Consider the following 24,031-nt stretch of genomic DNA (forward strand, 5'->3'; position numbering starts at 1 on the left):
ACGACTAATTCTTAAGTCCTGTTCACACTGAGAACTATAACGATGAACATAAAGTTAAAAAAAAAAACGTCCACAGCAACTGAAACAATGATGACACAGAGGAACGATCTCATTGTTCATTCAGTTAGATCACTTTCAGAACAATATTTTTTAGCTGATGAATGATAACATTGACAAAATCAAAATCATTCCTACTTTAAAGCATGCACTGCAATTATGTTAATGTAACATATATAAAATGTGTAATATATTTTATAGGTTTTGTTCTTGGTGTGAACAGGCCTTTAGACATGACTTTAAGGTTAGGGATATGAAAAAACCTTTTACTCTACGTATGAAGTATAATAGTTCATTGATGGTTTGCCATGTTGTGTTAAGAGTTTGTTGTGGTAGTGTGAATTGGCCTTTTAGCTGCAAATTTTCAGGTGGTGGCTGAAACAGGCAAATAAATCCTTATAGACTAAAGGCATGTTCAGACCAAGGACGATAACTAAAAAGATAATGATAAAGGTATAGTGCTAAAAATCATTCTCAATATTAAAGAATAGCAGAGTCCATACCACAGCTTTTTTTTTCAGCTGATGAATGATAAAAACATTGACAGCCAATCAGAATCAATCCTGCTATAACCAGCTCGAGAGTGTCATCAGACAAGCGCTCATTTGGAATAAACAGACAATATCTTTGCTGGTGTGGATGCTAATATAGTTATCGTTCTAGGTATGAACAGGCCTTTACACTAAAAGAGAAACCCTTATACGAAACTCTTCAAACTTTAGGACAGTACTGTAGGACAGTTACGCTGTCTGTCTTAAAATCCATTACAGTACTTTAGAAGATTCTATTAGTTAAATATCAAGTACTGGCACTAACACCAAAGATAAAAAGGGACTCATCTTATCTCTTTCCTCTTTCTCCCTGCAGCCCACTGTGTTTGATGTTGACTATTATTTATTCATGCTCACAATGTTTGTTGAGTTACTTCAAATAATTGAGGTGAGCAAAAATAATCACTGATTTACTGTACATTCAACTCAAGATTATTCATTTATCATAACACAAACATTCATAGCTGAGATTCTTAGAGTGTGTAGACCTCATGAAACTTAATTCTTCCACCTTTCTTTCAGATCTTCCTGAAGTTTCGAATTTGTTATTATGATGACAGTGGAACCTTTATTTCAGAATACAGATCAACATCCCGTAACTACATGAAGAGGAAAGTGGGATTTGTCTTTGATATGGTCTTTTCATTTCCATATGGCCTTATCATTTTTCACAAGATGAAAAAGGAGCCGACAAAATTCCTGCCTATGATTATTTATGTCCGGATTGCTCACTTGCCACGCATTATTTCACTCTTACTGTTTATGTGGAAAGAAGAACAATCATTAACAAACAAGTTTGTTTTAGTTATTTTTTACGATTTTTGTCCATCAGCTTAATGTATATGTATTTAAAAAATTGCCTTATAGTAAATTTTTCATTTGTAAAACTCACATTCACCCTTTCTTTCTTTTTTTGTGTGTGTTTTCAGTCTTCTGTTGATTAGGATGATCAAGTACTTTGTCCACACCTTCCTCTTTATCCACTGTGCAGCAGTACTCTGCGTTTCATTCGTTGAGAGTCATGGAATAATGTCATGGGTTTCAGAAACAGGTAGGGAATAAACAAAAAAATAGGACAGTTTGACAACATAGGAGTCAAGTCATGAGGAATCAAAGTTTAAAAACATGCTGAACTCAAAATATCCATTTATTTCCAAAATATCCATTTCAGTCTTATTTTGAATGTGGAAAATGCTTATAAAAACATTACGACATGGAAAAACCTTGACTAACATAAGTAGACAGTCAAAAAAGTGAATAAAAATATGAGAACTAATTGAATATACTGGCCTGTAGTGCTGTAGTGTTTCTGACTTGTTTCTGCCACACAACCTTCTTTAATAAGTGTTGCACCATCTAAAGAAACTCCAGAAGTTGCTGTGTCAGCTCACAGCTCCCCGAGGTGGCGATGTCCGCTTACAAAGCTCCCGAAGCAGCGGTGTCCACTCACAGTTCCCCAGAGGCAGCGGTGTCTGCTCTAAAGGTTTCAGAAGCGGCGGTATCCGCACATAGTTCCCCCGCTATTGCCTGTTCCAAGATGGCAGCTCCACACACCTCTGTGGTCCCTAGGTCTCCCTCCAACACACTGTCTTTCCACGGTGTCCCTAATCAGACCTTGACAGCTAACCACTGCATAGTGGGAACACCCCACAAGATTTGCCATTTTAAGGATGCCCTGTCCCAGTCATCTAAATATCACTATTTGGCCCTGATTCCAACATATGAAATTCAAGAATTGACTGTTCACTTGCTGCCTTATTGTCTTAAATATGGCACCTCTTGACAAGCACCATTGAAATGATGTATTTATCGTTATTAACTTTATCTGTCAGTGGTTTTAATATTGTGGCTGATCAGTGAATGTATTACACGCATCACGTTACTGACAAACTAGTTAACATTAGGTTACAATATTACATGTTTGAGTTACGTTTTCTAGCTTGTTATTGGCTAAAGTATTGATATCTTCATAATTTATAACTTGTCCAAAAGTATATTGTCTGTAAAGTAATGCCTTCCAATATTACCGGCTGTGTCTCTTATCCATTATACCACAAGATGCTACAGGACACTTTTGACATCTTTATAATGTGTGTGCAAACAGCAGTTCTTGGATGCCTTGAGTGTGAAAAGCGAGAACGTTTGGTTCTTTAGTAAGAGTGCCTTTTAGTTTAAGGTATATTCACAGTTTTAACATGGTCTCTCATATATTATTGCATAAACAGTGAGAAAAGCTTCAAACTGACTCAAGCTGCTGCAGTGAATTTAGTTTCGTTGTTATTCTGGCCTAAGTTTTACAGTCGGCCTGCACTATTTTTTGTTTTTCCTTTGCAGAGATCCATGACTTCACTGAATTGTATAGATACGCTACCTACTTGATATTACAGATTTACACAACAACAGGCTATGGTGATATAACGGCATCAAACTTTGGAGAAATGATCGCATGTGTCATGATAATGATTCTGTCTAAAATTCAAGTGATTTATAAAATGGGACTTCTCGTCGCTGCACAAACAAACAAGATGACATTGCAGGAAGCTTTTGAGGAAAAACTGCAGGTAACTGTAAACACTGCATCTTTGAGAGCGACAGTACTACTGTATTTAATAAGTGTATGATATTATAGAGCAGATGTTCTCAACTCTGGCTCTCGAAGGACATTTTCCTTCAAAGTGTATCTCCAACTTTGATCAAGCTCTTTCTAGTAATCCTGAAGACCTTGATGAGCTTGTTCAGGTGTGTTTTTTTATGGTTAGAGCTAAACTCTGCAGGAGAGCGGACCTCGAGGACCAGAGTTGAGAACCCCTGTTTTTGTAGAGTTTTAGACTTTTTTTATAACGATTTATTTCTTAATAACCTCGTTATCTGTTCCAGACTATTCAGGAACACATGATGCATGAGAAAGTCCCATCTATATTACAAAATCGAGTGATGCAGTTCTACAGTTATCAGTGGAACCGCACTAAAGGCACATGCGCAGAGGTTTTGTTCAAAGGTGTCCCCCGCTGTTTGAAAATGGACATTGTGTCAAGGTAAATAAGCCTAGGTTTTTGGGCAGCATGTTTTTAGTTGTGTCTGTGTTAATAAATAGCATTATGATGAATGTAGTAGGGGTGCACAATACATCCATGGTACCGTATCCGCCATTTCTTCCCTTTTTAAATAACATTGTCCTTTTCTATTCATAGTTTTATTAAAATGTTTTTGAATTTGGTATTTCATTGTAGCAAAAATAATTATTGACTCTCTCCATATTATCAGACACAACATATAATCTGAAAAAGCCATTTGTTTCTGATCTAGAATCTGCATGCAGCATTTAAAGAAGCATCATTTATTCTCCCATCTAAGAGAACCTGTCGTAAGGGAACTTTCCACCAGAATTCTCTTCCGCTGTTTCCCCGTCGGTGAGCATTTGTTTTTATCTGAGATCAGTCCCAAACTCACATCCCATCTTTACTGACGTACTGTGATCACATTTTGATGGGTTTTTTTAGGAGAATTTATCTACAGAAAAGGAGACATTGCCACTGGAATGTATCTGATATTAATTGGCAAGGTTAATCTGTGCCTGGACAAAAGAGGAAGAAATGTCTTTCAGCGTCTCTCTGTTGGAGCAGCTTTTGGTGATCACTTTTTAGTGGAACATAAAAACCGTGACACTGCCATAGCCACAAACTACGTGGATATCGCTATGCTCTCCAAAAATGCTTTGGAAGATGTGGCTCTCTTATGTCCATCTGTTGGGAAACTGCTCAAGAGAGCTTCTGAAATGCCACAGCTGTAGCAGTACACCTGATTGTGACCGATAATCGTTGAGCTGTGGTACGTTTGTTAGATTTGTTAAGAGTAACTGCAAGTCCACTCTGCTGATGGACGATATTTTGTTCTAATGGAGTAATTATTAGGATTTTAGTGTTGATATTTAATGTACTGTGAAATTGTAGTTTTTGTAGTGTGATGTTAAATAGTTATGTTGTAAAGCTTATTAAATGATGCTGCTCAGAAAAGCTGTATTTTGATCATTTGTCATTTCTAACTGAATGTAGAATCTACTAAATGAAGTTTAGGGGTATTGTTATATTTTATAATGCCTGAGAAATGTAAACGCATTAGTGCAGAATACCTCTGAAACTGAACCTAACCTGCTTAAAATGGTCTCTGCTTATATTATTAATATTCATACGTTTCTGAACAGTCAGTATTCATTACTGACTTGTAAATATGAGCAATTCTTTAAATGCTTTTTTTGTGTGTAAAGACAGACTCATTAAAATGATTGTCCATTCAGATAATTTAATCTTAACATCGGGATTGTGGCATACTCTTCAAATACAGGATCTCTCAGGTGCATACACTTCGGCAATGATAGAAATGCTTTATGAAGAGCAGTCATCCTCATGATGATCATAGGTAGAGTTTGATGAGCTCGTCGCTGACAGCCGAGGGCGTCAGCACCCCGAGGTCCGTGAAGAGTAATGTGATGAGGGATGGAGGGGTGTAGTCGATCATGGGGTGCTCTTGGTTCAGATCCTTCACTGTCTTCAAGATATCTGCTGTATACTAAAACACAAGTAATAAAAGAGTGATCATATGCGTCTATTATGAATATGTGAAAAAGTGTTTCAACTAGCTTACCTTGAATCTGTCGGGTACGTCTTGCTGGTTCAGAGGGTAGAGCCGCACAAACTTGAAACTTTCTGCCACCACATAAAATGGTTTGTTGTGCACCTTGGAGCACACGGCCATCTGATAGGTACCAATCTAGGAAACAAGTGCAATAACTTCACTAGTTTATAAAATAAATGCTATAATAACAGCTAAATGCATTTGGTTTTAAGTCAAGGTTTTTTTCCAGGCACTGGTCAATTTAAAAAATGTTGGTCTTCTTTTCAGACTAGTGGAAACAAAACATCCATGTTTATTTTATTACACTTCATCTATTTGTGTCTGTGGATTTCAAGTACAATTCATATCTTTTTTCATTTTCAGGGTTTTTTTTTTTTTTTACTTGACACTTAAACGCACCAAACTTCACAGTTTTATTCCAATCTATAAAAGTTTTTTTTGCAGAGGGGTTTGTTTATATATCTTTCTCCTGATTTATATACATTTTATTCATTTTCTTCCCCAGCGGTCAGGGGTATTTTCTAATTTATGGAATATCTCTGTAAAAACACTATTATGTCAACAAAATGAAAGTTGAAAAAAAATTGAAAATCTGACTTGAAAAACTTACTCAGATTTGGATTCTTGAAATGTGTGCAAATGAGTCCATGTTAGCATAATTAAATCATTTAAGTGCTTCATTTGCATATTCAAACATAACGTCTCAGAAAACGTTTAATTCAAAATAAATGTCTTCGTGTACAGTGATTCTTCAGCTGTTGAAAATATGGTGGCTATTACAACTAGATACAACTGCAAACATCAAGAATGCAAACGTGTGTATGTTTCAGACCTTGTTTATAACACCTCCACTTTCCACAACGCCCTCAGCGCCCACAATCACCAGGTCAACCTTCTCCATGATGTACCTGAACATCACACAACAGAAGCACTTCAATACCATATCTAATGTTTGGTGTTGAAGCTCACCTTAATAAAGTGGTCCATCATGAGAACAGAAATGTGTGCTAACACTTATCCACACTATTAACTAGTTATTTGCATGCATATTACTAGCATATATGAGTACTTCTAAAGCACATAATAATGCCTTATTCTGCATGAGCACTTAATCCACCCCATACCTAAACATAACAACTACCTTACTAACTATTAATAAGCAGCTAATTAGGAGTTTATTAAAGAAAAACTCTTAGTTAATAGTGAATGTGTTCCCTTTTCTAAAGTGTTACCAAATGTTTATGTCGCTGGTATTTCTGATTAATAATGTTTTGGAACGAACATCTACTGAATCTGAAAACTGATCTGAGTAGGACAAGAATTAAAGCAATTAAGAGGGTCGTTAATGTAATGAAACCACAACACTCACCCGACTGCAGCGTCAAGCACCACCATGACGGGGATGTTGAGTTTGCGCAACTTTTGAGCCATAAGTTTACTGAGAGGCAAAAGGGGAAAGAAAACATTAATTAAAGACTGTAACTTAAAAAAAATAAGTACTATATACAGGTGCTGGTCATATAATTAGAATATCCTCAAAAAGTTGATTTATTGCACTAATTCCATTCAAAAAGTGAAACTTGTATATTATATTCATTCATTACACACAGACTGATATATTTCAAATGTTTATTTTAATTTTGATGATTATAACTGACAACTAAGCAAAATCCCAAATTCAGTATCTCAGAAAATTTGAATATTGTGAAAAGGTTCAATATTGAAGACACCTGGTGCCACTCTAATCAGCTAATTAACTCAAAACACCTGCAAAGGCCTTTAAATTATCTCAGTCTAGTTCTGTAGGCTACACAATCATGGGGAAGACTGCTGAATTTTCAGATGTCCAAAAGACGACCATTGACACCTGGCACAAGGAGGGCAAGACACAAAAGGTCATTGCAAAAGAGGCTGGCTGTTCACAGAGCTCTGTGTGCAAGCACATTAATAGAGAGGCGAAGGGAAGGAAAATATGTGGTAGAAAAAAGTATACAAGCAATAGGGATAACTGCACCCTGGAGAGGATTGTGAAACAAAACCCATTCAAAAATGTGGGGGAGATTCACAAAGAGTGGACTGCAGCTGGAGCCAGTGCTTCAAGAACCACTACGCACAGACGTATGCATGACATGGGTTTCAGCTGTCGCACTCCTTGTGTCAAGCCACTCTTGAACAACAGACAGCGCCAGAAGCGTCTAAAGACAAAAAGGACTGGACTGCTGCTGAGTGGTCCACAGTTATGTTCTCTGATGAAGTTAAATTTTGCATTTCCTTTGGAAATCAGGGTCCCAGAGTCTGGAGGAAGAGAGGAGAGGCACACAATCCACGTTGCTTGAGGTCCAGTGTAAAGTTTCCACAGTCAGTGATGGTTTGGGGAGCCATGTCATCTGCTGGTGTTGGTCCACTGTGTTTTCTGAGGTCCAAGGTCAACACAGCTATATACCAGGAAGTTTTAGAGCACTTCATGCTTCCTGCTGCTGACCAACTTTATGGAGATGCAGATTTCATTTTCCAACAGGACTTGGCACCTGCACACAGTGCCAAAGCTACCAGTACCTGATTTAAGGACCATGGTATCCCTGTTCTTAATTGGCCAGCAAACTCGCCTGACCTTAACCCCATAGAAAATCTATTGGGTATTAGGAAGAGGAAGATGCGATATGTCAGACTCAACAATGCAGAAGAGCTGAAGGCCACTATCAGAGCACCTGAGCAGTGTCACAGACTGATCGACTCCATGCCACACTGCATTGCTGCAGTAATTCAGACAAAAGGAGCCCAAACTAAGTATTGAGTGCTGTACATGCTCATACTTTACATCTTCATACTTTTCAGTTGGCCAAGATTTCTAAATATCCTTTCTTTGTATTTTATGTAATATTGTAATTTTCTGAGATACTGAATTTGGGATTTTCCTTAGTTGTCAGTTAAAATCCTCAAAATTAAAATAAATAATTTTGAAGTCTGTGTGTAATGAATGAATATAATATACAAGTTTCACTTTTTGAATAGAATTAGTGAAATAAATCAACTTTTTGATGATATTCTAATTATATGACCAGCACCTGTAAACAATGAACGACTGCACACATATTTTCATAGAAAGCTTAGGCAACTAGAGGTGGGAATTTTTTGGTACCTTGTGACTTGATTCAATTATAAATTGATTCTTAATTTCGAAACAAATTTCGGTTTGCATAGATTTAATTCCATTTTAGGGTTTTGTGTTTAATAGCTCTTGATGAAAAAAAATCTCAACGGTTTATTATGCTGCTGTCCCTTTAAGAACGAATGCATGGATCTAATTTACGGTCTAAGAACTCCACACAATGAGCATTTCGTCATAACTGAGTGTGTACTGTGCTTCGGCTGAGTGTCCGCTAGCACTGCATTGAGGCCTGTTTTTTTCAAAATGTATGCAAAACGAAAAAAATGTAATTTAATCCAAACACTCTGAAGCCATTGTACATAGTTCCAGTTTTACTGCTTGTTGTCTTTGTAAAGCAGAAGAGTCACTGGAGCAGTGCCCTGAAGACTCACCCCGCTGAGTCCGGCTGCGATTCGGTGACGTATACTGTGAAACGTTTGTTATCAGCTGCTGCGTTCTCCAGAACCTTTAAAACCACTCGGGACGATGAGTGTGTGAGGATTTTCTGCAGACGGAAGGCAGACATGAGTCGAGCGTTTCCAAAGTAATGACGAAAGGACATGCCCCGATGGCTCTAGCACTGCACTTACTGCTCCATCTTTGATGAAGGTGTGGCACAGCTTACCCACTTTGCCCCTGGACAGCGATATTTTCTTCAAGAAGAGCTCACCTCGCTCTATCATCAGATTCTTACACTGCGAGAGATCCTGTGAAAGAGAGAGAGACAGAGCGACGTTAGCAGAACAGAAGATAAAAGTAACAGCAGTGATTGAAGAGCAGAGACACACTGGATGCTCCAGCGAGGTCAGACTGATGAAGCGCAGGAACAGTTCTCCTCCAGACGACACGGCCACCGATGAATCTGTCTCTTCCAGTCTCCGGATGGCCTGTGTCATGTTCTCTCGCAGACCGAGGATGGTCTCACTCGGGTCCCTCTTGAGGAACTCCAGCAGCGATCGGATAGCAGCCACCGCTGAAGCCACGTCCGGGTCTTCTCTGATCTGTGCTCGGAAATATCCCACCAGCTCTGAGAGCAGAAACATCAACACATAGACAGATTTAGTGCTTGTTTAGAAAACACCAACAGATAGACAGATGTAGTGCTTGTCCAGAAAATAGATCAGCTAATGCATCCACTAATGATAAGAAATGAGAGCTTACTGTCAAGTGCGAACAATTTTCATAATCTAGATCCTAATTAATAATTTAAACGCATTTTATGTCGTTATTAAAACTATTACTAAAGAATTAACTACTACGGTCAAGTATTAAAAGAAAAATGGATATCTTAACGTTAATAACTGAACTGATGGAAATGTAGCTTACAGAAAACATTTCAGTTAGTTTCTCTGAAGGGCTCCCATAATGCATCTGTCCTCACAGTGCAGCCCGTCATATGTCTGATCGAAGTAGAAGGATGTGCCCTAATGATTCTCCTCATCTGGAAGATGATCAGAAGAGCACAGTTGTATGTTTTGTGTTGTGTCTTTCTGGAAACTCACCTGCTTCTTCCATGCTGCTGCTCAGTGCTCAGCGCGATCTTCTTCTTCTTCTTCTTCTTCTTCGTCAGTTTTGACGAGGTTGTGTTTAGCGCCACCTGCGGGACTAGAGCACAACAGCATGGAGAAGTTCTTTGTTAATTTTACCCTTAGCTACTAATGTGAAACTGTAATCTGAAAAAATAAAATAGCGATTAGATACGTATATATGAAATATAAAACAACTAAATGACTGGAAGTATGCACTTGTTTAGTTGGTTCGCAAGCACTTCAGTCAAAGCACAGAAGAAAGAGGGAAATACTTTGCACAGCGATTATGAGGGAAAGGAATCACAACTATGGCCTCTGGTTTGTAAATCAGGTTGACCATGTTTTTAAAATTTATTTAAAAAGTAACAAATTGTGCCTCGACTTGTTTCTTATATGTTAAAGAGTATTTGAATGGAGAGTTCTGAAAGTGGATATGAGATGTCTGTGAAAACCAATAATCACGATCACTAATGAGCAGACGAAGGGGTTAATATTCTAGTCATTGTGGCTGAGGTCAGTCCTACTTTGGTGGGACCAGCAAGCTCAACGGGAAACTCAGGTACCTTCATTTTTATGTAATGTAATTTGACGCTAATTTATAAGATTGTCTTCATTAAAATGTTTTCTTTTTTCTGTTTTGTTCTTTCAGTTCACTCTTTCAACATGCCTGGACTCTTTGATGGTCCTAGCGAATTCACATTGAGTGAGGTCAAGAACTAGCAAGTCATCATTACAAATCTGTATCCAGACAGATATTCTCAGAAAGATGTAACTGTATCTACAACCCGAATTCCGGAAAAGTTGGGACGTTTTTTAAATTTTAATAAAATGAAAACTAAAAGACTTTCAAATCACATGAGCCAATATTTTATTCACAATAGATCATAGATAACATAGCAAATGTTTAAACTGAGAAAGTTTACAATTTTATGCACAAAATGAGCTCATTTCAATTTTGATTTCTGCTACAGGTCTCAAAATAGTTGGGACGGGGCATGTTTACCATGGTGTAGCATCTCCTTTTCTTTTCAAAACAGTTTGAAGACGTCTGGGCATTGAGGCTATGAGTTGCTGGAGTTTTGCTGTTGGAATTTGGTCCCATTCTTGCTTTATATAGTTTCCAGCTGCTGAAGAGTTTGTGGTCGTCTTTGACGTATTTTTCGTTTAATGATGCGCCAAATGTTCTCTATAGGTGAAAGATCTGGACTGCAGGCAGGCCAGGTTAGCACCCGGACTCTTCTACGACGAAGCCATGCTGTTGTTATAGCTGCAGTATGTGGTTTTGCATTGTCCTGCTGAAATAAACAAGGCCTTCCCTGAAATAGACGTTGTTTGGAGGGAAGCATATGTTGCTCTAAAACCTTTATATACCTTTCAGCATTCACAGAGCCTTCCAAAACATGCAAGCTGCCCATACCGTATGCACTTATGCACCCCCATACCATCAGAGATGCTGGCTTTTGAACTGAACGCTGATAACATGCTGGAAGGTCTCCCTCCTCTTTAGCCCGGAGGACACGGCGTCCGTGATTTCCAACAAGAATGTCAAATTTGGACTCGTCTGACCATAAAACACTATTCCACTTTGAAATAGTCCATTTTAAATGAGCCTTGGCCCACAGGACACGACGGCGCTTCTGGACCATGTTCACATATGGCTTCCTTTTTGCATGATAGAGCTTTAGTTGGCATCTGCTGATGGCACGGCGGATTGTGTTTACCGACAGTGGTTTCTGAAAGTATTCCTGGGCCCATTTAGTAATGTCATTGACACAATCATGCCGATGAGTGATGCAGTGTCGTCTGAGAGCCCGAAGACCACGGGCATCCAATAAAGGTCTCCGGCCTTGTCCCTTACGCACAGAGATTTCTCCAGTTTCTCTGAATCTTTTGATGATGTTATGCACTGTAGATGATGAGATTTGCAAAGCCTTTGCAATTTGACCTTGAGGAACATTGTTTTTAAAGTGTTCCACAATTTTTTTACGCAGTCTTTCACAGATTGGAGAGCCTCTGCCCATCTTTACTTCTCTAAGACAACGCTTTTATAGCTAATCATGTTACAGACCTGATATCAATTAACTTAATCACTAGATGTTCTCCCAGCTGAATCTTTTCAAAACCGCTTGCTTTTTTAGCCATTTGTTGCCCCCGTGCCAACTTTTTTGAGACCTGTAGCAGGCATTAAATTTTAAATGAGCTAATTAAGTGGATAAAAGTGTAAAATTTCTCAGTTTAAACATTTGCTATGTTATCTATGTTCTATTGTGAATAAAATATTGGCTCATGTGATTTGAAATTCCTTTAGTTTTCATTTTATTAAAATTTAAAAAACGTCCCAACTTTTCCGGAATTCGGGTTGTAGAACGCATAGGTAGGTTTTTTTATTTTTTATTTTATTTTTTTATTAAAAGACAAGAAAAGGAAAAGTGCTAGTGTTAGTTGGTTAAGTGCAGGCGAAAAAGATGAGTCTTTAGCTGTTTCTTGAAAATGAGTAAAGACTCAGCTGTACGAATTGAGATTGGGAGGTCATTCCACCAGCTGGGCACAGTCCAGGAAAAGGTCCTTGAGAGTGATTTTGAACTTCTTTGGGATGGTACCACAAGGCGTCGATCACTTGCAGAGCGCAAACCTCTGGAGGGTTCTTTTTTGTGTTTAGTTGTGTAACTGCTGTACTATTTATCATGGTTTTCCAGAACAGACACCTGAGTGCGCTATACTTCTATTCCAAGCTAACTTTTTTTGCTTGTCAATTTGGAGAAATTTTTAAATTTTGTGTAGGTTTAGGATTGTTTGTGAACACAACCGTAAGATTTTTTTTTTTTTACTGTTTTCCAAAGAGGTCTGTTCTGCTAAGGCTGCAATTATTTGACCAGAAATACAGTAATACTGTGCAATGTTATTACAATTGAAAATAGCTGTTTTCTATGTGAATATGTTAGAATACATCACATGATCTTCAGAAATCATTCTAATATGCTGATTTGCTGCTCAAGAAACATTTCTCATTATTATTAGGGTTGGGCTGCTTCATATTTATGTGGAAATTGAGTTTTTTAGGATTATTTGAAGAACAGAAACTCCAAACAACAGCATTTATTAGAAATGGAAATCTTTAAATGAGGAAGATCACATTAACATTATATAACCAGTATAAACATGAATATAAAAATGTGTATAAAAAGAGAGAAAAAAGCTGTAATAATCCACACATACCAATGTTTCCTTCGATCGAGACTCTCTTTATTGCATTGCTTTTACTCATATTCATCCCCATGTAGCCTTAAAAAATTACATTTACATTGTTTATCTATATCTATTTAGTTTTAGTTCTATTTATAGTTTTTTATTTTTATTATTATTTTTACCAAGAATCTCAGCAAAAAACGAGCTTCCGGGTGAGGAATGTTTTAATTTCAAAATAAAAGTCCCACCTTTTCCCTTTGAAAATCACCAACTTAAAAACATAGATGTAACATTGATTGGCTATAACCTAAATATTAACAAGACCAAACGCTTACGAAAATTATTGTGTACATGCTAGAAAAGTCATTATTGTGACTAGAAATAAAAAAGGAAAAAATAAAATGAACCAGATGCTTTGATAAGGCATGAAATACTGCTTAAAAGTCAGAATATAAAGCTCTTGGGATTTACCTACAACTGACAAACGTCTCGTAACAATCATTTTCACTGATGAATATGCAATCACACAGAAATGAAAAAAGAAAAAAAATTAACAAATAACATTTGCCTTCAAACTTGTACAAAACAACAACAACAATAAAGTAAAAGTAACATTGATCCCCAAACACATCTTATTCTGTTTTAAAAGCACTGATTAAAACGGCTGGTTTTATTTTAACTTCCATAAAAACTCTGATAGTTGCTTTATATCCCAATCTGTCACAAAGGGGTGAAATAAAGGCTACAGTGTAATACTGACAACAGAAGAAACGTGAAGAGAAAATCAAGAGTTTCCAGACTTCTACGAGCTGAGATGATGAAAGACAATCACAATGTGCACAAACAGCACATTCAGACAGGAACAAAGAAAGGCGCTCTATAAAATGCATTAAGGCTGACCAATATTGTGTTCATATCAGCGTCTATCTATCCTTGCTGCCTAGTTTCTCGATAAGGTCCTGCAGGGGCGCCAGCTCTCTGCGATCGATCAGATTGAACTCCTGGAAAAAAAAAAATCACAGATTGCCATCAGTGCAAGAAAAGCACTGCCCAAACTATTTAGAGAGCGTCCCTCATGACCCATGCATGTGTGTTATTAATGCACTGACCTGTACAAAGAAGATAAAATGCTTGAAGGAGGTGTTCAGATGAGCTTCCTCCTGAAGATGTATGACCGAGTCAAAATGTTGATGATAGATATGAGCATAAACCCTAAACAGACGCTTCAGGATAGTCTTCGCCACTGACATGAAGTTCTTTGGGAAAGGAACACCTGGAAGGAGAAACAAGTTCATTCATTTCAATAACAGACCCTGCATCATAATACATCTCAAACAGAATCAAACGAACCGATCTTGGACGGGAAGAGGGTCTCATCGTCCAGCTGATCCTGGACCCAGGTCATCAGGTAATCAATGTACTTGGGAGCTGAACACTTGACCGGTTTTTTGATGTTGGTGCCGTCTGCCCAGTGATACTCATACCTGTTCATTTATGGAGAAAACGGTTTCTTTTCAGACAGAATAGCCACCTTTTATAATAACAGTATATTAACATGTATGCAACAACTTTTTCAGCCTTTTTAGTTTCAAAAATCATCTAGAGAGGATTTTCTTTTTCTTGAAAAAGCTTTTTCCTTCCAAAAAAAAAAACTTATTTTGCTTCAAATTTTTATTTTTTGCTTTGTTTTGTTTTTTGGAACTGGTTGATTGTCCAATTCATTCATCTAAGTTTGTGCACCTATCAAAAGCATTATTTCTGGATCATTTCTGCAATCGAAAACGAAGGTGCATAAGCTCAGATCAGGCAGATGCTCAATCACTTCCAAAAAGAGAAATGCAACGTGCACATTGAAAGACAATCGAGTTGGCACTGAATCCAATATCGGATGATAATATAGCATGAGAAATTTTTCAAAAGTGGGTCATTTTTTACCAGAAACACCAAAATGGGTAAAGGATTTTAAGCACAGCACAAAGAATAAGTGCAAAGACTAAAGCAGTGAAAAGCTGTTTTATTTCACCTGGGCCCTGCAGACATGACCGAGCAGCTGGTTTCTGTGCAGAACTCAGTGATCGTGCCGTACAGCATGTTGATCTGGTTGAAAAAGTCCACAGCTGAAATAAATGCATATGAATTAATCGACGATCATAAATACTCCCACAGCCAAACTCACTGAAGTGTATATTAGAGATAAAATAAGTAACAGCGGATTAATCTGTATGGTTTTTTCTAATTTCTATGTACCATCAAAAGCTCAAGCTACTGACTCCAAAACACTGATAATTATTTTAAATAACCGATTCTATCTAAAATAAAGAGCATACGGTTTCTAATCATTAACCGTGTTTATCTAGCTCCTCAGATTGTACTGAAAAGGTCTGAAAAGTTGTTTAAAAGAGCCTGAAACGATCAAGCGCTCAGCTCTTCTGGTCTGATACCACTGCAGTTCTCACAGGTTCTTCACATCGCGTTTAACACTTGCCTTGATTCACTTGATTCAGTTCATGTTTTAGTTTATCTGGATGGTCAATGTCAAAGAGGGTCAGCATAATCATTATTCTGGGTCAATATCATATACATGAACATAAGTGGAATAAAACTTTCTTAATGTGTTTTTAATGCACAAATCATCCAATCAAATCCACTTTTAATCGAAGCATTCGCGTAAACATGCACACCTAGATATATGACTGCATGGAGATGCATTTATTGTGTTTCCACACACAACTGTAAATTGGAACGGTTCAATAGAAAACTGACAATTGACAGCGATCCATTCGTTGAGGTCCTCTCCCTCAGGCAGCATCACGGCAGCTCGGAGGTTTCCGCTTCCTAACGTGGCCTCTGCATGCTTCAGCAGCTCGTACTGATGAGAGCCTTCTGGGATGTTCTTCTTGGGCTTGAATGTCTTTGATGAACGGCTTCCACTGCAATCAAGAGACACAGTGTGTCAAGTCTACAGGAAAAACCTGGTTAAACCCACCAGCCATGACATATCAACAGAGGGGAAGAACTTCAAAAATAACATATATACAAAGATGTCAAATGCAAAACACGCCGAGTTGAAGTTTTTATGCTCAATACAGGAACAGAGACAGTAAACCGGAAATGCTGAAAGTTGAGTGTTATTAGCGCGAGCCGATGTTATTCTCTTTATTTCTAGCTGGATGTGCTTCTATATGACTCATTCTTCTGGGAATAAACAACTGCTTGCTGATAGATCTGTAACACGCGATAATGGCGAGGAAGAAAAGGTTAATAAACTGTTGCATCGACTAAAATACTTACAATAAGAAACTCATATCCGGTTCTTTTCTTCTTCGGAAACAACTTTTAGAAGGCAACACGAATGATTAGTACTATAAAGTTGATTCCCAAAGGCATATACACAACATTTAAAAGCACTGTTCACGGTTTCAGGTTTTACAGACCAAAGATATCAAGTAGGCGTAGAAGTAGAGACTCGGGAAATGTCTACGATTGGTTCCCAACGGGTGCCACGGTGCAAGCATAGAAATAAACCGCGTGTTCGCGTGCAGACCTCCTCGTTGCGAATACTGTTGCAGTTATTCGGTACTTTCTAAACAATTATAAGTGAAACTAGGAGTCAAAAATAGCCTCCTGTCTGCTTAACCCGTGTAGTTACACGGAGCATGCGCGCGCGGTCGAGGGCGGTAGTTTCCGTTCGCGGATCATACGGTGACGCACGAGCGCACGGGGTTATAAACCGACAGTGTGCACACCTTTCTGCCTTATTCCCAGCCGGTCTTTTTTTGGGTCGCACACGTGCGATTTAACCGGTTTCAATTTTTTTTGTCTTATTTATATCCCGCACCCATGGCTACACTCCGGGCGCTGCGGAAACTATTCCGGCATTCTCAACATCAGGCGTGTAGTTTTCATCTGTCATCCTCAAGGTAAGTTTTCGAGTCTCGTTTGTGACAGAATAAGCGCGAGCTACGAATGTCACCGCGTTCTGATCCGCTCGCGGTAAAGCGGAGCTCATTTAACACACAGCGGAACAGACTCTTTACTGTAACCCCTGTTGCATTAATCTCACTATTGGCCTGCGTTGCCTGAGTTCTAACCGCATGTCATCTGCGACTTCCTCTCTCGAGGTTTCAGTTGTGTAATAAACGCCGGTTTGATCGCTCTGTTCACTGTGCGGCTGATGTAATGTGCTCAAGCGCGTGCACAGCGGGCTCAGCTCTCTCTCTCTCTGCTGATCTCGGTGCTCCTCCTGGGGTTGGGGTTACTCTCTCATGGTTTGTTGTGATCGTTATGCGTGATTGCTCAAATTCAGCACATGCTCGTTTTCATTTATGCCCCGCGTGCTCAATGATTTAGTAAGATTCACTTAGCGGTGCTGACTAAATTTTCTGCACATGACTGAGACGTGTTCAATTAAGCTGCGTTCACGAAGCAGAATTGCATTGAAAAAAAATTCTGTGTAAAATAAAGTCTCAAAAAGGAAAGAAACATCAGTTTATATACACGCATATAATATAATAATAATAATAATAATAATGCATATATACATGCATGCATGTAGGCTATGTAAACTGATGTTTCTTTCCTTTTTTTCAGTTTACATGCATTTATGTGTATGTGTGTATTTATGTTTGTTGTCTTGTTACCTCAAGATTAAGAAAAACTAAACCATGAGAAACATTTTGGTCGCGCTACTGAATTGTGATCACGGGAAAACTAATTTTGTTATGTCGAGATCATGAGGAAATAAGTATCTAATAAAAACAATAATTGGATTTTTAAATTTTCCGCAGTTAGCAGTTGTTCAGTCATTTATTGTTTACATTTACGTAAAATCGACATTGCAATCGATTGCATGCATTTGATCAGTTCGCGCATTCTCCGGGATTCGAACCCATAACCTTCGCTTGTCTTCGGAGTAGAAATATGATGTATAAAAGAGTGACAATTTTTAATGCATTTTACAGCCTTGCATCTGAAAATGAACACACGATCATCATAACTAAACATAACTAAAAAATGATCACATCAGTAAAGGGAGGGACATGGACACTTTGTGAATTAATGGTAAAATATGTTCATACTAAATTTGCATGGACTTATATTATCCGTAAGAAGTCTGAACTGACATTGCTCTTTAAAATGGATGTTTTTGTTGCCATACGACCAATATCCCTACATTTACATGAATAATTTAGAAAACCATTTTCTCCAAAGCACCTTACAAATAAAGGGGTGAAAATGCGAATGCTCTTCAAAGTGGTCTGTTATCGTAGTTATGTCTTCATTTAGACTGTAGTCTATCACACCAGCACAGAGCTTATCTTCAGACAGCAGCTATGACTCACACTGTCACTTCTAGGTATCTTGGCTTTTTGACAGGAAACCTATATTTCCATACTTATTAGGGGTCAAAGTTAGCCATAGCATTTGAAGTTGAACTTTTGCCCTCTAATCCTCAAGGTTTTTATTTTTTAGACCAGAGGCTGTGATCATCTCCGGCAGGAAGCTGGCACGGCAGATCCGCAACGAGGCGCGTGAGGACGTGGAGGAGTGGGTCTCTGCTGGAAACCGACGGCCTCACCTGAGTGTGCTGTTAGTGGGGGACAATCCAGCCAGTCACTCGTACGTTCTCAATAAGACCCGCGCAGCAGCAGAAGTGGGTAAGATAGCACCAGATGGGAGTCATCCCATTTAAAATCTGTTGTAAAATGGTGTTTAGACAGAAAAGCCTTTGTGCTTCACGACTCACTGGACTGAAATTAGGCAAATCTACCAGTTAAAATCGGATGAAATGGTCACTTTTTTTTTTTCCCCATTTAAGTTTCTGGCATGTCTTCCAGCTCAGAAAAGTTGAAAATAAAACACACAGCCAGTTTGTTATGGGCTGTCTGAGTCGGAAACTGTCAACCAGTGAGCTGGTTTCTATATAGATAGCTAGCTGTTTAAATAAGACCAACTCTGAGCCATATATGGAGTCCAAGGCAGTGATACACATGTAGTGTCAACATGCCCCACAGAAGACAGAGGCGGGGTTAGCAGTAGCTCATTATCATTTAAAGAGACATGCACCGAAACATCTTGCTGTGAACAAAGCTGTTCTTGACAAGTTAAAAAGTGTTGTTTTACACGACCATTGAGGAATTTTTATCAAAGTCTGTTACAGACATTTCATGAACACCCTAAAGACTACCAACTTGTGGAAAATAGACATCCAGTGTCTCCTTTAACTTTTTTGTGTAAAGGAATAATGGGTCCGTTTACCCAAAATGGAAAATTCTGTCATTCTCATGCCTTTGCAAACTAAGAAGTGATTGTGTCTTCTGAAGACTTTGATTAAACCACTCAATTAAAATGGATTAAGGTTACGATCTTTTTATGAACTTTGGATTCATCAAAGCTTTGGGGGTGTGGACTTTGAGTGGAGGGACGGAAATCTCTCGGGTTTCATTAACAATATCCTGTCGTGGAAATTCTAATTCAATAACAATTTGTAGAGACTGAGAATGAAAAACCAAACAGAGTTTTGTCTTTGTATTGCTTTAATTCTCTGCAGAGAATGATCTGGTTTACACACCGCTCGAGTCTGTGTGCAAAGAGATAACGCACAGACTCCCAGTCCACTTTTCATAGTATGTAAAAAAGATCCATTGAAGGACAGACTAGGACCTTTGAGCCAATCATGTTGCTCCGTGCACATCACCTCATAACTCATGTACATCTCATGCACCTCTCCCTGGTACGGACTGTCTCAGAACTAATTGTTCCTGGTACATGGTTCCTCTTCAGAAGTTGTTTTTCAGCCTAAAGCCGTTACGTGCACCGGTTACAGAAAGAACTCCGTGTCCCTATGGACTATAAATACTACCTTATTCATTGTATGTTAAAAAGATACCTAAATGAGATTAATGCAATCAATGGCAAATTAACAAAACTAAAAATTTCCATAACACTCCTCATTCATGTTTTGACAAGTCTTACAGGTTTTGAAACCACATGAGGGTGAGTAAAAGATGACACAATATACCTCGTGGGTGAACTACGCCTTTAAGGCTTTTTTTGTAGATATTATGCCTACATATTAATTTCTTTACAAAACTAAAACTTCAATGATTTTTTTTTTAAATTGTGAAATGGATGAATTGGACTGGATAGTCAATGAAAAGCAGCCATGAGTCTAGTTATCTTCAGTATTGCTGTAGTAATATAAGCGATGGGTGTCACTGTCCACTGTTGGCTGTATACAGTATGTAAATCTATTTTGAGTGTTCATATGATGCAGGATACAGGATCTGATACACGATCTCACACTCTGGCTCTACTCAACTCAACTCACACAAGCAACTCTTTGGGGCCTATTGGCATAAATACTTTTTATTAATTCATTTTTTTTTTCTTCAGTGTTTTGCCCTTTAGTGCAACATTCAGTTGGATCACAGTTCTCTTTTATTCTCTGTAGGTATAAGTAGCGAGACCATCCTGAAACCTTCTAGTATCTGTGAAGAGGAGCTGCTTGACCTCATCGAGAAACTCAACTCTGACCACAGAGTAGACGGTCTTTTGGTACAGCTCCCTCTTCCTGGTGGGTTAACAGAAGAGCCATAGCTGTGCTGATCTAGAGTCCCTTTAGTTGGTGGTTATTGGACATTTTACATTATCAGTGCTGTGTTTGAAAAATAATTGCATTAGGCTTAAAGGCATTGGATTGGGCATAACTTCTTTACTGAAACTTGTGATTCTTAAAGGGTCCACAACCAAATAAAAGCAAAACAGAGATTCACTCCAAGAAATGAGAACAAGACTTTGGACATATTGAGTGGTAACAAAACGATGCTGTTCCCTCTCGTACACAGGTCACATTGATGAGCGACGTGTGTGCAATGCCGTGTGTCCAGGGAAAGATGTTGATGGTTTCCATGTGGTCAATGTTGGCCGCATGTGTCTGGATCAGTCAACGATGCTGCCTGCCACTCCATGGGGGGTTTGGGAGATAATCAAACGCACCGGTGAGAAACCCTGTATTATTACTCCGGGTTCTGGGATTTAATGATGTCTCAAGTTGAAGAATTTAAGACATCAATATTGGTAACTTGTAGCGTAAAATAGTTATTTTTCCAAATTTCATTTTTAAATTTTTTTTTTTTTCATGAATGAATAATTGAATTTAAAACCTAACAATAAAAATAAGAGAGAAAAATAAAAAATAACCGAAAAAAACAAAGAGTGGAATATATATATATATATATTAAATTAAAAAAGCAATCAAAATTAAGCATTTACTGAAACATTTACTTCATCAATCAACATCAGAGAACTGTTAATATGCAAATATGTTCTATTAATGAAAATTATTGCCTTGAAATCTCAGGGAGTGTTTCAAGTGAATAGTTTACATGTTTACAGGTTCGGCTGACAAAAGTTTGTGAACCCCTGATCTACAACACTTTAGCAACTTCGTAGTAACATTCTGGCATAGTGGTGGCAAGTCTAACACCGCCAACAACCATCTGGTTGTATTTGTATTGATCTCATGTCAGATGATGCTGACTGAACCAGTCTTTTCTCGTAGGCATACAGACGCTGGGTAAGAATGTAGTGGTGGCTGGTCGCTCCAAAAATGTTGGTATGCCCATTGCAATGCTGCTGCATACAGACGGCAGACATGAAAGGCCAGGAGGTGAGTCTGTGTGGAGAAGAGAGGCGAAAGTATTTGTGTGCACTTCTGATGAGCTTTGGTCCAACAAAGCAGTTAGTGTAAAGCATCTTGCCTCTTTTGTATTTAGGTGATGCCACGGTGACCATCTCCCACCGTTACACTCCCAAAGAACAGCTCCGTCAGCACACACAGATCGCGGACATTATCGTTGCTGCTGCAGGTTTACATTTCTATTTCCTCTTGTATGTTCCATCTCATGCATGTTTACAGCTGTGCCTGTTATTATTGGGTGCTGCTCACAGGGACCAAGATTCACAAACACTATTAACCCTCTTCAGGTATTCCCAACCTCATCACTGCTGACATGATAAAGGAGGGTGCCGCTGTTATAGATGTTGGCATAAACCGAATATTGGACCCCTTGACTGGGAAAAATAGGCTTGTTGGTGACGTGGATTTTGAAGGTGAGATGAAGGAACTAGAAGCGTGATTCATTTAATTAAAACCTTTCTGAAAATCTTCTGTGTAATTACACTTTATTGATCGTAGCCTATATGGTTTATAATATTGTGTATAATTTCTAAAGATTATCTGGTTTTAGTTCAGCCTGAACCGTGTCATGGGAGTCTGTCTTTAAGTAGCTGTTTCCTTTGGCTTTTAATTAAGGAAGTTTAAGATTATTGTTTGAACATCTCCTTTCGAGTTACGCTGAGTGTTGCATGCTAAAACCTTCTAGCTGTGTGCTAAAACCTGCTAGAAACATTGAAAATCATGTAAGCATGTGCAGAAACATGTTGCTAACATCACTAACATGATTATTAACATGTTAAATCTGGTTAGAAACATGCTTGCAATGTGCTAATCAATGTTAGCCACATGCTAATGTGTTCTGTCGTGCTATAAACTTGTTAACAGTGTGTTAATGTTAGAAACATGCTAACAACTTGTTAAATCTAGAAACATGCTAGCAATGTGCTAAAACCTTTTAGCAATGTTCTAATTAATGTTAGAAATCAGCTAGCAACATGTTAAATCATGTTACAAACATGTAAGCAAAGAGCTGATGTTAGAAACCTGGTAAGACGAATGTCTTAAATTTAGAAACATGTTAGCTATATTACATGTTGGCAACATTACGGCAATGAGCTAATGTTAGCAACATGCTAGCAATGTGCTAAATTATGTCGACAGTGTGTTTGCAACATGCTAGCAATGTGCTAAATCATGTTAGCAATGTGTTCATATTAAAAAACTAACAACATTAAATCATATGCTAGAAAAATTCTAGCAACGTGAGCAATGGGTTTAATCAAGCCAGCAACTCATTTAAACGTGCTAGTAATGTGCCAGTGCATGCTAGAAACATATTAGCAATGTTCAAAATCATGCTAGCAAGAACCACGCGAAAACTATCTGCTCTATTCATCTCAGAGAAACGTTCAAAGTGATTTCATTTCAGCTTCTCAGACAAGGCTTTGAGCTAACATCAAATTTTTTTGACAGGTGTTAAGAAGAAGGCCAGCTACATCACTCCAGTTCCAGGCGGCGTCGGACCCATGACCGTAGCCATGCTAATGAAAAACACCATTAAGGCAGCGAAAAGCATCGTTTTAACGCCCCCTCAGCGAGTTCGGATGGCAGCATCCTCATAACATCACCACTTCACTTTGAGGCACTCCTAGTGGAAAATCTATATTTATAATGGCTATTTTTGCATCCGATTATAGTCTAGTTAAATATATTTCAAAGGTTTGAGGAAAATGAATGTGCTTTTTCATTCAGATCTTAAACAAAACCTATATTATTAAGTGTGTTTTGCAGTTACCCGGCCAAGCTTTAAACACTTTCACTTCTGTTTACACTGTTACAGCTTTGCTTTTCAGCTCTCTGAAGAAGTATTATAAAAGGAGATTGCCAGACATTTCTGAAGCATATTTATTAACAAGAAACACTTAAGCAATGCTCTAAATCAACTGCAGTCAATTTATTGTTATTATTGTTATTCCCCCTTAATCTGGCCTTTTGAGGATGCAAAGAGTGATGATAAAGGAGCAGTGGATGGGAACATACAGAACCTCTTAGAAAAGGAGAGATAATTTGGCTAAATCTAGCCAATGTGGTGCTTTTGTAGCTGTATGTTCCAGTGACAAGTATTGAAGTCAATTTTGCATACAATTGAATTGTTTTGCATACTAACATAATGCCTTTCAAGCACTACAATAAATGGATCATATGTGAACTGATGTTTTATTTGAATCCTATGAGTCTGTTTATATTC

At 38.2% G+C, this 24,031-nt stretch overlaps 4 protein-coding genes across 4 annotated transcripts in view; 2 read left to right on the forward strand and 2 right to left on the reverse strand.

The window, feature by feature from the left end:
- The window catches only part of cngk (cyclic nucleotide-gated potassium channel), a 97,130-nt gene extending 92,361 nt beyond the window's left edge, over nt 1-4,769 (forward strand). The window contains exons 37-43 of the mRNA XM_059545002.1: nt 925-996; nt 1,131-1,402; nt 1,538-1,659; nt 2,943-3,169; nt 3,486-3,643; nt 3,915-4,018; nt 4,109-4,769. Coding sequence (XP_059400985.1) covers nt 925-996; nt 1,131-1,402; nt 1,538-1,659; nt 2,943-3,169; nt 3,486-3,643; nt 3,915-4,018; nt 4,109-4,398 — 1,245 coding nt within the window. The 3' untranslated portion in view covers nt 4,399-4,769. The remainder of the gene's footprint in view (nt 1-924; nt 997-1,130; nt 1,403-1,537; nt 1,660-2,942; nt 3,170-3,485; nt 3,644-3,914; nt 4,019-4,108) is intronic.
- A 116-nt stretch (nt 4,770-4,885) lies between these two features.
- On the reverse strand, nt 4,886-10,008 carry LOC132132564 (translation initiation factor eIF-2B subunit alpha-like). The gene is made up of 8 exons (XM_059544989.1): nt 9,891-10,008; nt 9,177-9,415; nt 8,979-9,095; nt 8,781-8,893; nt 6,610-6,678; nt 6,073-6,148; nt 5,250-5,375; nt 4,886-5,174 (listed from the first exon to the last, which is right to left on the reverse strand). The coding sequence occupies exons 1-8, from the start codon at nt 9,901-9,903 to the stop codon at nt 5,019-5,021; spliced, it is 909 nt and encodes a 302-aa protein (XP_059400972.1). The 5' UTR covers nt 9,904-10,008; the 3' UTR covers nt 4,886-5,018.
- Nucleotides 10,009-13,286: 3,278 nt separating this feature from the next.
- Nucleotides 13,287-16,758, reverse strand: LOC132132587 (MOB kinase activator 1A-like). Its single transcript, XM_059545023.1, has 6 exons — nt 16,395-16,758; nt 15,867-16,033; nt 15,127-15,220; nt 14,454-14,587; nt 14,213-14,376; nt 13,287-14,104 (listed from the first exon to the last, which is right to left on the reverse strand). The coding sequence occupies exons 1-6, from the start codon at nt 16,406-16,408 to the stop codon at nt 14,027-14,029; spliced, it is 651 nt and encodes a 216-aa protein (XP_059401006.1). The 5' UTR covers nt 16,409-16,758; the 3' UTR covers nt 13,287-14,026.
- A 59-nt stretch (nt 16,759-16,817) lies between these two features.
- Nucleotides 16,818-23,992, forward strand: LOC132132580 (bifunctional methylenetetrahydrofolate dehydrogenase/cyclohydrolase, mitochondrial-like). Its single transcript, XM_059545010.1, has 8 exons — nt 16,818-17,023; nt 18,576-18,760; nt 20,557-20,679; nt 20,951-21,103; nt 21,667-21,774; nt 21,881-21,973; nt 22,092-22,217; nt 23,257-23,992. The coding sequence occupies exons 1-8, from the start codon at nt 16,944-16,946 to the stop codon at nt 23,403-23,405; spliced, it is 1,017 nt and encodes a 338-aa protein (XP_059400993.1). The 5' UTR covers nt 16,818-16,943; the 3' UTR covers nt 23,406-23,992.
- The last annotated feature ends 39 nt before the right edge of the window (nt 23,993-24,031 follow it).

Source organism: Carassius carassius, chromosome 4, assembly GCF_963082965.1.
Source record: "Carassius carassius chromosome 4, fCarCar2.1, whole genome shotgun sequence".
NCBI lineage: Eukaryota > Metazoa > Chordata > Actinopteri > Cypriniformes > Cyprinidae > Carassius > Carassius carassius.

Bases quoted from the DNA above. Each gene is read 5' to 3' on its own strand.
- LOC132132580 (XM_059545010.1), top strand. From the start codon at position 16,944: ATGGCTACACTCCGGGCGCTGCGGAAACTATTCCGGCATTCTCAACAT. The intron at 18,761-20,556 runs GTAAGATAGCAC...TATTCTCTGTAG, and splicing joins CCGCGCAGCAGCAGAAGTGG to GTATAAGTAGCGAGACCATC. The intron at 21,775-21,880 runs GTGAGTCTGTGT...TTTTGTATTTAG, and splicing joins CAGACATGAAAGGCCAGGAG to GTGATGCCACGGTGACCATC.
- LOC132132587 (XM_059545023.1), bottom strand. The intron at 15,221-15,866 runs GTCAGTTTTCTA...CATTTATTTCAG, and splicing joins CGAATGGATCGCTGTCAATT to CTGTGGACTTTTTCAACCAG. The intron at 14,377-14,453 runs GTTCGTTTGATT...TTCTCCTTCCAG, and splicing joins CCTCTTCCCGTCCAAGATCG to GTGTTCCTTTCCCAAAGAAC.
- LOC132132564 (XM_059544989.1), bottom strand. The intron at 9,096-9,176 runs GTGTGTCTCTGC...TCTCTTTCACAG, and splicing joins TGACCTCGCTGGAGCATCCA to GATCTCTCGCAGTGTAAGAA. The intron at 8,894-8,978 runs GTAAGTGCAGTG...TTCCGTCTGCAG, and splicing joins CCTTCATCAAAGATGGAGCA to AAAATCCTCACACACTCATC.